We start from the raw sequence: 15,369 nt of genomic DNA on the forward strand, positions 1-15,369 counted from the left end.
CTTTATTGTAAACGTTCTATCTTTCGTGAATTTTTGCCCCACTGCTAAATGCATATACGAAAACATTTACAGTTGTTATCTCATTTTTGTTAAATTATCATGAATAAATCATCCCTTATTGATTTAATATAAAATCTAGATGGAAGATGTATAGAAATTATCTATAGATAATAGAAATTGCAACAAATTAATTATTTTTGTATGAATTTAAATTGACGTGTATTACATATGAGTATGAAGGAAGCGTGTAATGGGTAATAACAACATTTTGAAAGAATAATTGACCACAGTGTACATAAAACATGATTTTATATATATATGGTTTATTACCTCCCGTAACATTTCACAGTGGTAAGAGGACACAACATTAAGCCATTACTAAAATAAACCTTATTGGCAGTGCTAAACTGGGAAAGTCTCCAAACAACAGCTTTCCTTGATTTACGTTTTGGGAAGAAGTTGCTCTTGTTTGCACAAATGTATTGAGCTGTCTAAACCTGTTGAAACAGCTAAATGTATGCTGCTACTCTTTAGTAGATGGATCAGTGGTGATGACAGCTTCATGATCCGGTTGATCTTATCATGATGGTATCCTATCAACCTTTACTCTATTCCAGCCTTCAACGATAACATTACTAATGACCATGAACTACATAGTCATTATAAAACAGTTCTGTACTTAAATATGCACTATTTACTTAGAACAGAAAATCCAATTAAAAGAACACCTACTTATTGTTTTTGTGAATTCAAGTGAAAGCTTGACATTTGGGGAAATATGTATGATACTACTATGAAGCTATCGACAGCTAGCTTAGCTTAGCATAGAATACAGACTTGAGGCAGGGATGAACAGATAGTGGCGCAGTTAAGCATTACAATTGTTCATTGACCGAGATGTATGTTTGTACAGTGAGTAATGAAACCTGATGTTGGTTGTCCTTGCCAAAGGTGTGTTTAAGGAGTGTTTAAACTGCCAAATAGCCAGGAGTCCTCTTTTTAACTGTCAGGGTGAGGAAACATTCATGAGCATAGTGGAGCAATTGGAGCCAGATATTTCCCTAAGAACAAAACTAAAAGAGAAAGTGAATATTCAGGGGGTTGATGTGGTTCTAATGGCTTCATCGCAGGAGCCGATCTAGAAAAATATTCATGGGGTGGCAAGAGGGTGGCAGGAGATTTTGAGGGGTGGCATCCCCTGGCAGAAGTATGCTGATTTAATCGCGGTCATATCAATCAATGTTAACTTGGAAAGCTACAATATTGATATTTTAACTCAATAACATTAGGTGACATTATTGTGGCACATCAGTAAATCCTTAAATATAAATATATAAGGGGCCAGACATAATTTAATGAATTTTAAATGAACAATAACTGAATGAGTTTGTTTCACTCTTAGACCAGCAGGGGTACCAAATCTATGCAGACTGCTGCAATAAGTACATTCATCAATGTTTGTCTGAATTAATATGATAATATTAACAATCATATCATTCCTATCAGCTGTCAATCACTGTTATGATTCATATATTCAGTGTTATTATTAAATAAACTATATTTTTTGGAGGAGTTGATGATGAATGTTCCTCAAGATGCTTGCTCACCCTCCTTCAAATTTGAAAGAAAAGTAATTACGATCATATATCAAAATTCAAAAGAATCAAAGAAACAGTTCAGCGCCCCACAACTTTATTGCAAACAGTTACAACCTTGACTTTACATCAGAAAGAACAAACATTAAAGAAGTGACTAACTGCATCAGTTAGGGTTAAAAAAATGTGTATTCAGCTAAAACATATACATCGCTGCAGTTATTATCCAGTGGAAAGTCCTTACCTACTGGCCTAGTTAAATGAAAGTGGTTACTTTCTTTTGGCTGGGCAGTGTAGTTTTACACACCGTCTTATTTGACTTTCTCGGGACTTAAAACAGTTTTTTGGGGGCAGACCCCCACAAAGAAAAAAAATAGATACACACATACAAGGTCATCATCTTAACAGTCAGTGATGTCAGTGATGCGCCGGTGAAGATGGCCGCATCGTCTTTGTGCTCCTCTCCAACTTTGCCCATTTTCGTATTTTGTACATATTTCTTTTACTTTTGCCGTTTTACTTTTAACATGGTTCGCAACATGCTAGCCGACCGCACCTACTCTGCCATACAATATAGCAGAGAGGAACTTTTCCAATTGCGAAACTTCGTGGACAATATTAACCCTCCGACAAACAATGGAGATTCACCATGGCTACCTGTTGCTGTTCTACCTGAGAGACGCAAGAAGAAGACAAAGCGGGGATGCCGGGCCGGGTTGCTGGTCAGACTGAGAAAACGAGAAAATCGGCCCCCTCTTCCGAGTATTCTTCTGGCTAATGTTCAATCCATTGAAAATAAGCTAGATGAACTCAGAAGCCGGATTGCTTTTCAACGGGACATTAAGAACTGTAACGTGTTAATTCTCACTGAGACTTGGCTCAACCCCGCTATCCCGGACTCCGCTATTGTCCCTGACGGATTCTCTATTTTTCGTCAGGACCGGACTGCTAACTCGGGGAAAAGTAAGGGAGGCGGTGTGTGTGTAATGACTAACAACAACTGGTGCTCAGATGTGAAGATTATTTCATCGGACTGTTCCGCACAGCTAGAGCACCTCATGATCTCATGTCGGGCCTTCCATCTGCCGAGGGAATTCACATCTGTTGTGATAACAGCAGTGTATATCCCGCCGCAGCCACTCGCCGACAACAACACGGCACTCGATCAGCTGTTTGGGTTTATTGATAAAACCGAGACTTCACGGCCAGATGCGGCGTTCGTTGTGGCCGGAGATTTCAACACCGCCAACATGAAGAAGGTTTTGCCAAAATATTACCAACACATCAACTTCCCGACGCGCGGGGGAAACATACTGGACCATGTTTATTCCCCTTTCCGGAATGGATATAAGGCGATCGTAAGGCTTTACAGAGGGTGGTGAAAACTGCACAGCACATCACCAGGACGGAGCTGCCATCCATGGAGGACCTTTACTCCCAGCGGCTCAGGAAGAAATCACTACGGATTATCAAAGACCCCCATCACCCCAGCCACAAACTGTTCTTTCTGTTGCCGTCCGGCAGACGTTACCGCAGCATCCTGGCAAGGACAAGAAGATTCGGAGACAGTTTCTTCCCGCGGGCAGTGAGACTGTTAAAAAATTGAACTGTTGAAACAACTTCAAACATTCAACTGCTACTCAGTAGTATGTATCTAATACCTAATATATATATATATATCATTCCAATAACTTGTATATAGACTCATACTGCACTATTCCACATCATAACTTTATTTCATTTTTATAACTATTATTATTTTTGTATTGCTCTTGCTCTTATTGTTATTATGTTATGTTATTATGTTGCATTGTTGGAGAAGCCTGTGACATAAGATTTTCAACTGCATAATTACTCTGTAGCTATGTCAGATTGACAATAAAGAACCTTGAACTTGAACCTTGAGTTTGTTATGCTCATCCGTGAGCAGAGCATTAAGTTGGCATGTCTATTACAGCTGAATGCGGCGATTACCATTTTGTTCAGCAAAACGCCTCACAAAATTAGTAAGATCCAAAGCTTTAGTGCGTTTTGATTCAATGCTGACTGAGTACAGCCACACTTGACAGTCTCTTCTCTGTCATTGTAGACCGCAAATACCTCATTCCTTCCTTCTACTTGGGTCCGAATGCTTCTCCTTTTGCGCCGTCCCGTTCAAATGAAATCTCCGCCAATCATATTTCCGTGCTCGCTCCAGGGCCGGGGGAGGGGTTACAAGACTCGCGTCTTGTGCTGCATTCACTTGCACTCGGACATTAGAGACTTTCTCTCATAAATGTCCGATGAGCCACAACTTTTCTTTCAAAACAAAGCTGCCAACTAGGGTGGCAGCTGGGGTGGCAAGGCCTATTTTTAGGGTGGCAGTTGCCACCCCGGTAGATCCGCCCCTGCTTCATCGGTCTGCAACCTTCAGCACTCACTGGATCGGTTCGCAACAGAATGTGAAGCAGCTGGGATGAGGATCAGCACCTCCAAATCTGAGGCCATGGTTCTCAGCATGAAACCGATGGACTGTCCAAGTAGGGAATGAGTCCTTACCCCAAGTGAAGGAGTTCAAGTATCTTGGTGTCTTGTTCTCGAGTGAGGGAACAATGGAGTGTGAGATAGGCCGGAGAATCGGAGCAGCGGCAGCGGTACTGCAGTCGCTTTACCGCACCGTTGTGACGAAAAGAGAGCTGAGCCAGAAGGCAAAGCTCTCTGTCTACCGGGCCATTTTTGTTCCTACACTCACCTATGGTCATGAAGGATGGGTCATGACCGAAAGAACGAGATCGCGGATACAAGCGGCCGAGATGGGTTTTCTCCGCAGGGTGGCAGGCGTCTCCCTTAGGGATAAGGTGAGAAGTTCAGTCATCCGGGAGGGACTCGGAGTTGAACCGCTCCTCCTTCGCGTCGAAAGGAGCCAGTTGAGGTGGTTCAGGCACCTAGTAAGGATGGCGCCTCCCTAGGGAGGTGTTCCAGGCACGTCCAGCTGGGAGGAGACCGAGGGGTAGACCTAGGACCAGGTGGAGGGATTATATCTCTTCGCTGGCCTGGGAGCGCCTTGGGATCCCCCAGTCAGAGCTGGTTGATGCGGCCAGGGAAAGGAAAGTTTGGGGCACTCTGCTGGAACTGCTACCTCCACGACCCGACCACGGATAAGCGGGAGAAGATGGATGGATGGATGGATGGATGGAATATGCAGGGTTCCCGAAAGTCCTGTTAATTCCAGAGAAAAGTTGACCAATTTTCCAGTCACTGCAAACATACGGAAAATGGAAGAAAAAGTGAAATGTTCTGGAATAAAAAAATGTCCAAGTATGACACACAGCTACATCTGTTAGAGCTTTGCCACCAGAAAGGGTTAAGTTCATATCACGTTTAAATAGTAGTCTTAAACGGAGAGTATTTCTGGACGTGGAGAGGGCTACGACAATGGATAGTCCCAGTGGATTAACGTTTTTGCCAGGCTCTCCAAAGTGGAGTCATGTTGTGAAAAAAGGCTGACGTCATGACTCAGAGAAGGCTGCTGATAAACCAAGATTGCGCACTCTTGCTCCCGAGCGGAAAAATAAATCCGGTAACGTACCTATTGTTGGCACCGGAGCTGCGGGCAACATCAAAATGGTCAAGACTAAGCTGGTGAGTGTATTTGCCAGACCTAAACTTGGCCGTGAAGTTACCTGTCAAAGATTGGCACTATACACGGTAGATAGACAGTAGTCTAAATGTTAAACAGCTAATTAATGAGCCGACTCGTATCACTCTTAGAACCCAATCTCTGCTTGACTGGATACTGGTGTCACACCCTGACATAATCTTAAAAGCTGGTGTCATGTCTGATTGCTTCAGCGATCATTCAATTGTTTATTGCGTATGGAAAATCAAATTAATTAAACTGCCTCCAAAACTAGTCAAAATCAGACTATATAAAAAATGGAATGTTGATTTATTTATTAATGATGTTGTTGCCCTTAATTGGGACATATTTCAACTAATACCTTTTGTACAAGATGCTTGGGATTTTCTGCATAAAGAGTTCACTGATGTCATGAACAAACATGCACCTGTGAGAACGGTTAAGGTCAAAGGTCAACATCTCCCTTGGATCAATTCTGAACTCATCAGTCTCTTTAGGGAAAGGGATAAAGCATGGTCGATATATCGTCATTCAAGAACTATAGCCGATTGGGAAGTATACAGGCATCTTCGAAATCTGAGTAAAACCAAAACCCGAAATGCTAAATCCAACTACTATAAAGAGTCTCTCACATCGGACTTTAAGAATCCCAAGCAATTTTGGACTAAAATTAAATCTATTTTAAATAAATCAGGTAAACATTCTATTAATAAAATAAGAACTGCTGATACAATAATTCATGACCCATTATCCATTGCCCAAATATTTAATCAGCATTTCGCTAATGTATGTTCCACACTTCTATCTGACTCCTATTTGTCGACTGGTATTTCTAATAGTAACTCATACTGCAACAGTTATTTTTCTTTTAAGAAGATTCTACCACACGAAGTTCATAATGCTATCACAAAATTAAAAGTGGATGGCAGTGCAGGACTCGATGGTATAGAAAACAGGTTCATCAAATTAACGTCCCATATTCTCATGTACCCACTTGCTGATTTGTTCAACCTGTCTTTGTCCACCTGTGAGTTGCCAACTATGTGGAAATGTGCACGCATCACTCCACTCCATAAAGGTGGTGATTTACTTGATACAAATAATTATACATTACATTACATGTTACTTGTTAGACGCGTTTATCCAAAGCGACTTACATTCTCAATACTGTGGACAATCCCCACAGGAGCAATTTGGGGTGAAGTGTCTTGCCCAGGGACACAACGACATGCTGACTGCAGGGGGGGTTGAACCGGTGCTCCCCTGATCCGAACACCAATGCTCTAATCCACAGCGCCACAGCCGCCCTGTGATTATAGACCAATCTCTATAATCTGTTCTACTTCCAAAGTTCTGGAGAAAATAATTTATAATCAACTGTCACATTATCTCAATACTTATAATATTTTATCTCCGGTTCAATCTGGCTTCAGGCCTAATCACTCCACAACAACTGCCCTACTTTCATTTTCGAATGACTTGTACTCTGCTGCAGATGATGGTGAACTCACAGGCGCAATTTTTATTGACTTGACAAAAGCCTTTGATTTCGTTGATCGATATCTGCTCTTGGATCAACTTCACGGCATTGGCCTTTCTAATAATACAGTGTTATGGTTTAACTCGTTTAACCTTCACAATAGAAAGCAATGTGTGGTTGTTAATGGAAAACAGTCTGACCTGTTGATCCAATAAAAGGGTGTACCCCAAGGATCAACTCTGGGCCCACTTCTGTTTTCTATTTACATAAATGATTTATCTTCTTGTCTCATTAATTGTCGTAGTCACCTTTATGCTGATGACACTGTCATATATACATCCAAATCTGACTTTTCACAAATTCAGATCTCTCTTCAATTGGATTTTAATATCTTACAGGACTGGCTATCACACAATAAACTACTGCTCAACAAAACAAAATCTTATACTATGGTCTGTGGTACCAGGCAGAAGCTCAAATCTAAACCTAATGTAGTAATAAAATGTAAGGATGGCACTTCTCTGCATAAAGTTGATAGCTTTAAATATCTTGGTGTATGGCTAGACTCTGAACTTTCATTTAAACTACATATAAATCATTTAATACAAAAAGTCAATTACGGAATCGGTGTCTTACACCGCTCTCGCAATTGTTTTACGCTCAGTGTCCATAAGAGAATTGCTTCTCAACTTATTCTTCCGATTATGGACTATTGTGATGTTGTCTACCAAAATGCACATAAATCAGATCTTGCTCCACTCAACATAGCCTACAATAGACTATGCAGATTTGTTCTTGGTTGTCCTTTTCGTACACATCACTGCACAATGTATAACCAACTTAAATGGCCTTCATTAAATGTAAGAAGACACACGCATTGGCTTCAGCTGATATTTAAATGCATTTATCTTAACTATCCCCCTTATTTAAAGCAGTATGTTGTACCCTACTCGCCAAATCATCAAGTTAGACACTCTGTCCAGATTTATTTTTCTGTCCCCTCTGCAAAAAAATCTATTGGCAGAAGAGCGTTCATGTTCAAAGCCCCAACAGACTGGAATACTTTACCTGCTGCTATTAGATCTCTTGCATCATTGGGTATGTTTAAACATGCATTATCATCTCACTTTCAACTGGTCTGCACTTGTTATTGATGAAACTGATATTGATTAAACTGATCTGCTCGACTGTCTCTCAAATTGTAATGATTGTATGTATTACTTGAATTTTACTTAACAGACTGTACGTGGTTTGTCATGTTTTGCTTTTTGTTTATGTATGTCTGTAAGTTGTTTCTAACAAAGCACTTATATACTAATAAAGGACTGGCTTATCTAAAGCCAGTTGAGTAGCACTTGAAATGTTTTGGCTCTATGAAACCTGATGTATGTCAAATATGTCTTATATGTCTTAAATGATATGATGAATTGGAAATGGGGGACCCTGATGTAAACAAGACGAAAGTCTTTCTCTGGTCTGCATCCCCTTAACAATTGTATGTTTTGAGCTGTACTGTACTGTACCCAATATACAAGCTGTTAATAAACTTTTCAATCAATTCAATCAATCAATCAATGTACTTATATGATTCTGTTTTCTTCAAGTTTGTATCTTCTTGGTCGAATGCACTTATTGTAAGTCGCTTTGGATAAAAGCGTCAGCTAAATGTAATGTAATGTAATGTTGCTATTGTCGGGACCCCCTTGAAAACGAGATGGTGCATCTCAAGGGGTTTATCCCAATAAATACAATTTCTATATATATATACGGTTCATTTAAAGTATCTGCTGAATGCAATGAGGTCAGCGAAATGCACAATCCGGAGATCTGGTCAGAAGGGGCATTTGTCCGGCGATATTATGAGCCTCGCAGAGCAGGAGTTATCGGCTCTAACACTGCACCTACTGCGGGGGGAATGAGTGTGTCTGCTGGTGCTATATGGGAACTCACTTGTCTCGCTAAATGACTATTCGGGTTTTGTCGTACAGCTGTCGTGGCCTTCGTATGGGCCAGAGCGCAGGGGATAAAGCTTGCCGCATTGTAGTTGACAACCTTCTGGAGAACTGTGACATGAGACATTTTTTGCGAAGCAAGACTTGGAAAAACTGAACTCTCTCTCAATGATAATTTCCATGGGGCTGGGGAGTCTACAACTGACTTTGGCATGGGAAAAGTCAGAGGAAGGATATCAGGGGGTGTGGCTATCCTGTGGAATAAGAACCTTGACTCATAAATAAATGTGGTTAGGCTTTGTGGCAACTGGTGCATTTCAATACAGTTTACTCACAATGACAAGGAATGTATTATTCTAAATGTGTATACACCCTATGAATGTCATCAGAATGAGGATGAATATCTAAATAGGCTTGCTTTCATTAATTCCTTTATTCAAAGCAATACTTCTTCTTGTGTGTATGTCATTGGGGATATGAATGCAGATATCTCAGACAGGAACTCATTATTTGCCAAGCATATGGCTCAGTTCTGTCACGATAACAATTTTATATTGTCAAGCAAGGTGCTTTTGCCTGCAGATAGCTATACTTACATTAGTGAGGCTTGGCATACAACGTCATGGCTTGACCATTATATTAGTACAGCTGATGCGCATGCTTCACTTGAGTGTATGAGCATTCTGTATGGGACAGCAACGACTGATCATATACCTGTTGCTATGTCATTAAATGTTGAACATCTACCTGGGCTAACCAGAAATGTAAATAGTGTTCAAACAGAAACACTAGACTGGTCAACCCTCACAAAGGAAGACATTACATCCTATTATGCTCAGACGGATACATCCTTAACTAATATTCTATCTACCTAGAGATGCAATTATGTGTAGTGATGTTAATTTTAAGGATGCAAAGCATAGGAGTGATATCTGCTCCATGTACAATGATATAGTAAGTGCTCTGTATCAAGGCAGTAAGCCTTACTACAAACATAACAATAAAACACATAACATCAGGCCTGGCTGGAATAAGTATGTAGCTGAGTATCGTGCTGAAGCCTGTAAAGCCACTAAATCATGGGCTATGGCAGGCAGACCCAGACAAGGGTCTGTATTTGAGTACAAGAAGCTTACTAATGCAAGATACAAGTATGCTATTCGCTTCATCTGTAAAAATGAGCAAGCTATGAGGGCCGATTCCATGTCTAAGAAGCTGCTAAGTAACAATGCTATTGATTTTTGGAAAGAAGTGAGGGGTATTAATAACTGCAAAATATCCCTACCATGTGTTACGACTGAATTAACGGGTTTGAACTCAAATGCACGACTCACACAGGTTTTAACAAAAAAGGTTTATTTCAAACCAAAGCTCTTCTACAGAGGTCAAAAAACAAATGACTCTTAACGAGGAAAAACAGTTTCAAAACAAAGTCACTCTTAATGAGGAAAAACACTAACAAAACAAATCTCAGAAAACAAGACGTGGCTCAAAGCTCTGCTTGAGATTTTACCTGGCATGATACACTTGTGGTTAGTCACAGGAAACGAAACGAACTGGCACAGGACAAAGGGAGACGAGGACAATAAATACACCAGGTAATGGGGAACAGGTGGAAACAATCAGGGGCGGGGTCGACAATCACAGGTGTGGGAGACACACAAGGAAAGGAGGTCAGAGTATCTGAAACGAGAGGGAAGGTTACTATTAAAAGATAAAGGGGAAAATCACTAGACAAAAGACAAAAACACTAAACTAAACTAACATAATTTGCGAGAGATGACACCATGCACTGTAGATGGAACATCCGGAACAGACAATATTGCGGAGTTATGGCGACAGCATTATAGTACCTTATTCAACTGTGTCCAAAGTGAACTGTATAAGGTAGATGATATTGATAGCAATGATTCAATGGTGATAATGTCACATGAGGTGTACCAAGCTATAAACAAGCTGTCTGATAACAAAGCAAGTGGTGTAGATCATATTTCTGCTGAACATCTTAAATATGCCAGTATGAAGATAGCTCCTCTCCTTTCTATTTGCTATACTGCCTTTATGAGTCATGGCTTGTTACCAGACTCAATGTTGTCTGTTCTGTTAGTGCCAGTTATTAAGGACAAAGCCGGTAAAGTGGGTAGCCTAGATAACTATAGGCCCATAGCGTTAGCCAGCATACTGTCAAAAGTCCTAGAAAGAATTCTGCTGGACAGATTAAATGACTTTATTAACTCAACAGATAACCAGTTTGGCTTTAAGGCTAAACATGGCACTGACTTGTGTATATACGCCTTAAAGGAAATGGTTAACAAATATAGAGGTAATAACTCATCAGTTCTTATGTGTTTAATTGATGCTTCTAAAGCCTTTGATCGTGTTAATCATAGGAAGTTATTTGATAAACTGAATCAAAGAGGGGTGCCCAAATACATTGTGAGAATTCTCAAAGTCTACTGGTATGGCCACCAGACTATGCAAGTAAAATGGGGCAATAGGGTCTCACCCCCATTTGGGGTTAGCAATGGTGTCAGACAAGGTGGGATTTTGTCCTCAGTTCTTTTTAATCTTTATATTGATAATCTGTCCAAGCGACTGAAAGCCTGTAATACTGGATGCATGATTGGTAGTACTCTAGTGAACCATATTATGTATGTAGATGATCTTGTTGTGCTGAGTCCATCTAGCGCTGGTCTTCAGCAGCTCCTTACTGTTTGTTCTGTGTGTGGTGTGGAACATGACATCAAATACAACATCAGTGCTGTCGTGATATTTCGAACCAAAGAGGATAAATGTCTAAAATGTCCTGATTTTAAATTGTCTGATAGTAATCTTAGTGTCTGTAATAAGTTAAAATATCTTGGACACTTTATTACAGAACAAATGACAGATGATGAAGATATTTATAGGCAATGCCGCATGATGTATGCACAAGCAAACGTTCTCTTACGTAAGTTTAGTGCATGTACAGATGGTGTGAAGATGTCTCTTTTCAGAGCATATTGTACACCACTCTATACTGCACATTTGTGGTCAAACTACAGAAAAGCAAGTTTACGGAAACGTCAAGTAGCTTATAATGATGCCATGAGAATATTGCTGAAGAGACCTCGATGGTCTAGTGCAAGTGAAATGTTTGTGGCTGCAGGAGTCAATACTCTACAAGCTGTTTTAAGAAATCTCATGTATAAATGTATTTGCCGGCTTAATGACTCTGATAATGAAATCCTCGTGGCCTCATCAAACATAAGGTTTAGTACTACACGCTACCAATCACAGCTGTGGAGACATTGGTATAGTTGTCTCTTTGTAGGACACTGATTTAAATTATTCTTCTTTTTATGCTGTGTATGTCATTTATTATATGTAATGTCTTGTCTTTTATCTGGACCCTGAGTCTGTAATAAAGTTTTGATTGATTGATATTTGAATGGGCTGCTCCAGTTGCCTGAGCTGAAGCATTTTCTAGCTTGTATTGCCTACATCTGGACGTGAATTAGCATTATTCTTTGATCAATTTGTCATAATTTTTGTTTGAAGCATGTTAGAGATGACTTCTTGGATACATTTTATCCATAGATGGCACTCCTTTTAAACAGACTTCTATTAGGGTATGGAGCTATGTTCAAACAAAAAAATCTAAATAACCTGTTTCTAGTGTAATGAAAAAAGTAAACATAACATGACCAAAAAAGGGGAAATAAACTGTATATAAATGTGTGCGGAAACGTTGGCTAGCTAGCTTGTGTTTCTTCATATCTGTCTATTTCAAGTTACTAACTGTATTGATACTCAGTCATATGAACTTAAAATGTATGTCAATGTTGTTATTGTAAGTTTAAAGTGTCTTTTAAAAGAAGTAAGCTAAATACTGACTTCTTAAGAAAAACATTTTATTTAATACCATTCTAGGTTTCATTGCTTCATCCCTACAAGGTCTGGGACAGCTCTCGCTAATGTTAGCAATATGCTATGTGCTTTGATAATGTGATGCAAATGTATGTTTGTCACAGATTCAGTGCATCAATCTAACCATATTATAATACCATATACAAATGTTCATGTGTTCACCTCACTTGTATCTAATTGAAAAGTATATTTTTCACTTTCAGGCCCGTGAAGCCAATCACGTTGGGAACCAGATGGGGGCGGAGCAGAACAGCAGGACGGCCCGGATCCTGAACCATGTGGGCCTGGGGATCGGTATCGGCTTCACCATCCTATCCATCATCTTCTACGTTGTGGCCAATATGCAATAACAACTAAACATATTTTCAGTCCCCACTCTCATTCTACATTAGATTTTCAGAGCACACCAGGTACATAGGTAGTGGTCAAAAGAGATTTTGGTAACAATTGTATTGATATTTAAATAAAAAATGTATGGCCTTGTAATCCATTACTCTAAAACACTGTAGAGAGTAACGACAACAAGATTCCAAAGATTCATATTTCTTCAGCCTGTTTTTGTATTTTCTATGAAACGTTAAACATCATCATGTTTTGGTTGTAAAATATGTTTCAAAATCGATGCCTTAAAAGTTCAGCCATAGGTTAATGTTGTTTCAACCTGCATGAAGACTTCCACTCAAGTATTATACCAAGACTTATATTTCATGTTCAAACAGCAAAAGATTATCAAAACTGTGTCAAATTTCATTTTTGGTTATTGTTTTGCAATTGAAAAGGATTTGTCTGATTGTCCGATGGGCAAAATATAGCTACCCTTTCAAAAGATTTGTTGGCTGTAAATATGTATTAACACTCTTAAAAGTATGCTAAAGTAAAAATGAAATGCTGAAGAAGTAAAAGATGAAATGATGAGCCTGTGTGTGTATTTGATCGAGTGCACACTAAAAGGGATCTACTCCGGTCATATTAGGATTGAACCAAAGCTCTCTTTTTAATTCCAGCTAAACAGGAATTCAAAGCTTCACAAAACGTGGCGACAGTGGTGCCAAAATGGCTGATGCAGCCAATGGTTCCATCAGTGGCTCTATTTTAAAAGCATATTGTGTAAGGGATGATATTGTTTGTCATGTAATGTCTGTATGTGCTTTTCTTAACCAAAGCCAAATCATTTTACTGTATACCAGATTTCTTTTTAAATAAAGTATATTAAATGAAATAAACACTTGTGCTGTCTGGTCTATGTAGAAGATGATATCTCAATGTACACTGAAGTCATTTATTTCCTATGCATGTAATCACATGAAAAAGCACCTCTGTTTCCCATTTAACCTGTTCCACCCTGAGCCTGTTTTTCAGGTCTCAGGCTCGAAAATGACATTCCCAGAACAAATGACCATATCTTCCCTTCTAAAAGGGTTAAATTAATAATCTTTTTTCTCAAAGTAATGATAAACCTGTGAGTTGGATGTAGAAAAGTCAGAATCAATATAGATGTTTTTTATTTTAAAGAAAATTCAGATTGAACATAGTAAAAAACTGTAAATTATAGTGTCCGTCCAAAAATTCTTTTTTACTTATAGTGAAAACTACCCTTGGATGATGGGTTAGTAGATTAAAAGCTTTAGGAATCCAAAGTACAACATATAAGTACCCTGTATCAAGATTGGTGCAAAACAAGTGAATTCTGACCTTTTTAGAGAGGTTTAGCAACAAAAAACACTTCTGGGGTCATTTGGATGGATTTTCCATATCTCTGGCCCCCCTTGGTCGATTTTGACGAATGAAATCTATCTCTTTATAACCGCTTTATAAAGTTCTACACACACAAACACGTTACCAAAAAAGGAGTGAGAGTGACGCATAGCCAAAACCGGAAGCTGCATACACTCTGGTGGCTACCATTAGCAGCTAACTTTTTTTCTCCGATTTTTACATAAAAATTGAATTATGGATTATAAATAATTTTTTCAAAGCGACAGACACATTATTAACCTATGGATTAACCGATTCAGCCGCGTTAATTCTCGTTTTAATGCCATTGAACACGTCTTTTGATCAGATTGACAGCTACGGTGAGACGATCTCCCGTAAAAGCTCCGTAAAGGTACGTGTTGTGATGTCTGTGTTTGCTTCCCCTGTCGCGAGTTCGGATCGCTCAGTGATGATACTATACCTATATAATCTGTGGAGTCTCAGCTTTAATCGGATATATTGTATGTGCAGTTACGATAAGTAATAAGGGTATCTTTATCTTGAGTTCTGTGCCAAAGTCAGTTTGCATTTTTTCGCTCAGGGGTCATTTAGACGCTTCTTATGAGACTTGTGTTTTGTTTTGGTAAAAATGGTTCATATCTTCAGTTAGCTGAGATTCTTCCCGTTAATCTGGTGCTACACATTAATAGTTTCATAAATGTTAAGAAGCCCTGAGACACAGTCTCGAAAAAAAACTGTGGGGGGGGGGCCCCCAACGTTTCCAGGGCTTAACAGGTTTAAATAATTAAATAAAGGTAACAAAAGGTATGTTTGTCTCTGTAAAAAGTGGTTCTTACATTAGAGGGTAGGAAAAATTGGCTCCCTGCCAGTTTTAGGTATAGGTTCAGGTCTTATCAAAGTATTGCATTTCATTTATATGATAATAGATCATTTTAGTGTCCCGCATTAGGACTGTTAAAACAGCCAAATCCACCAGACTCCTTTGTCAAAAACAGTTTTACAGAAAACAACTTGCTGGTTTACTACTTCCTACCTTTTTTTTCTTGTTAGCTTGTTTGTGTTTATATAATTACTGCTTTTGGTCAAAGGAGTCATATC

General features: G+C 39.2%; 1 protein-coding gene across 1 annotated transcript in view; it reads left to right on the forward strand.

The window, feature by feature from the left end:
* Positions 1-13,782, forward strand: part of LOC117480071 (cysteine-rich and transmembrane domain-containing protein 1-like) — a 28,377-nt gene extending 14,595 nt beyond the window's left edge. Inside the window, exon 3 of the mRNA XM_034127237.1 lies at positions 12,759-13,782. Within this exon, the coding sequence (XP_033983128.1) occupies positions 12,759-12,905 (147 nt within the window). The 3' untranslated portion in view covers positions 12,906-13,782. The remainder of the gene's footprint in view (positions 1-12,758) is intronic.
* Positions 13,783-15,369: the final 1,587 nt, after the last annotated feature.

The sequence above is a fragment of the Trematomus bernacchii genome, unplaced genomic scaffold (genome assembly GCF_902827165.1).
Source record: "Trematomus bernacchii unplaced genomic scaffold, fTreBer1.1, whole genome shotgun sequence".
NCBI lineage: Eukaryota > Metazoa > Chordata > Actinopteri > Perciformes > Nototheniidae > Trematomus > Trematomus bernacchii.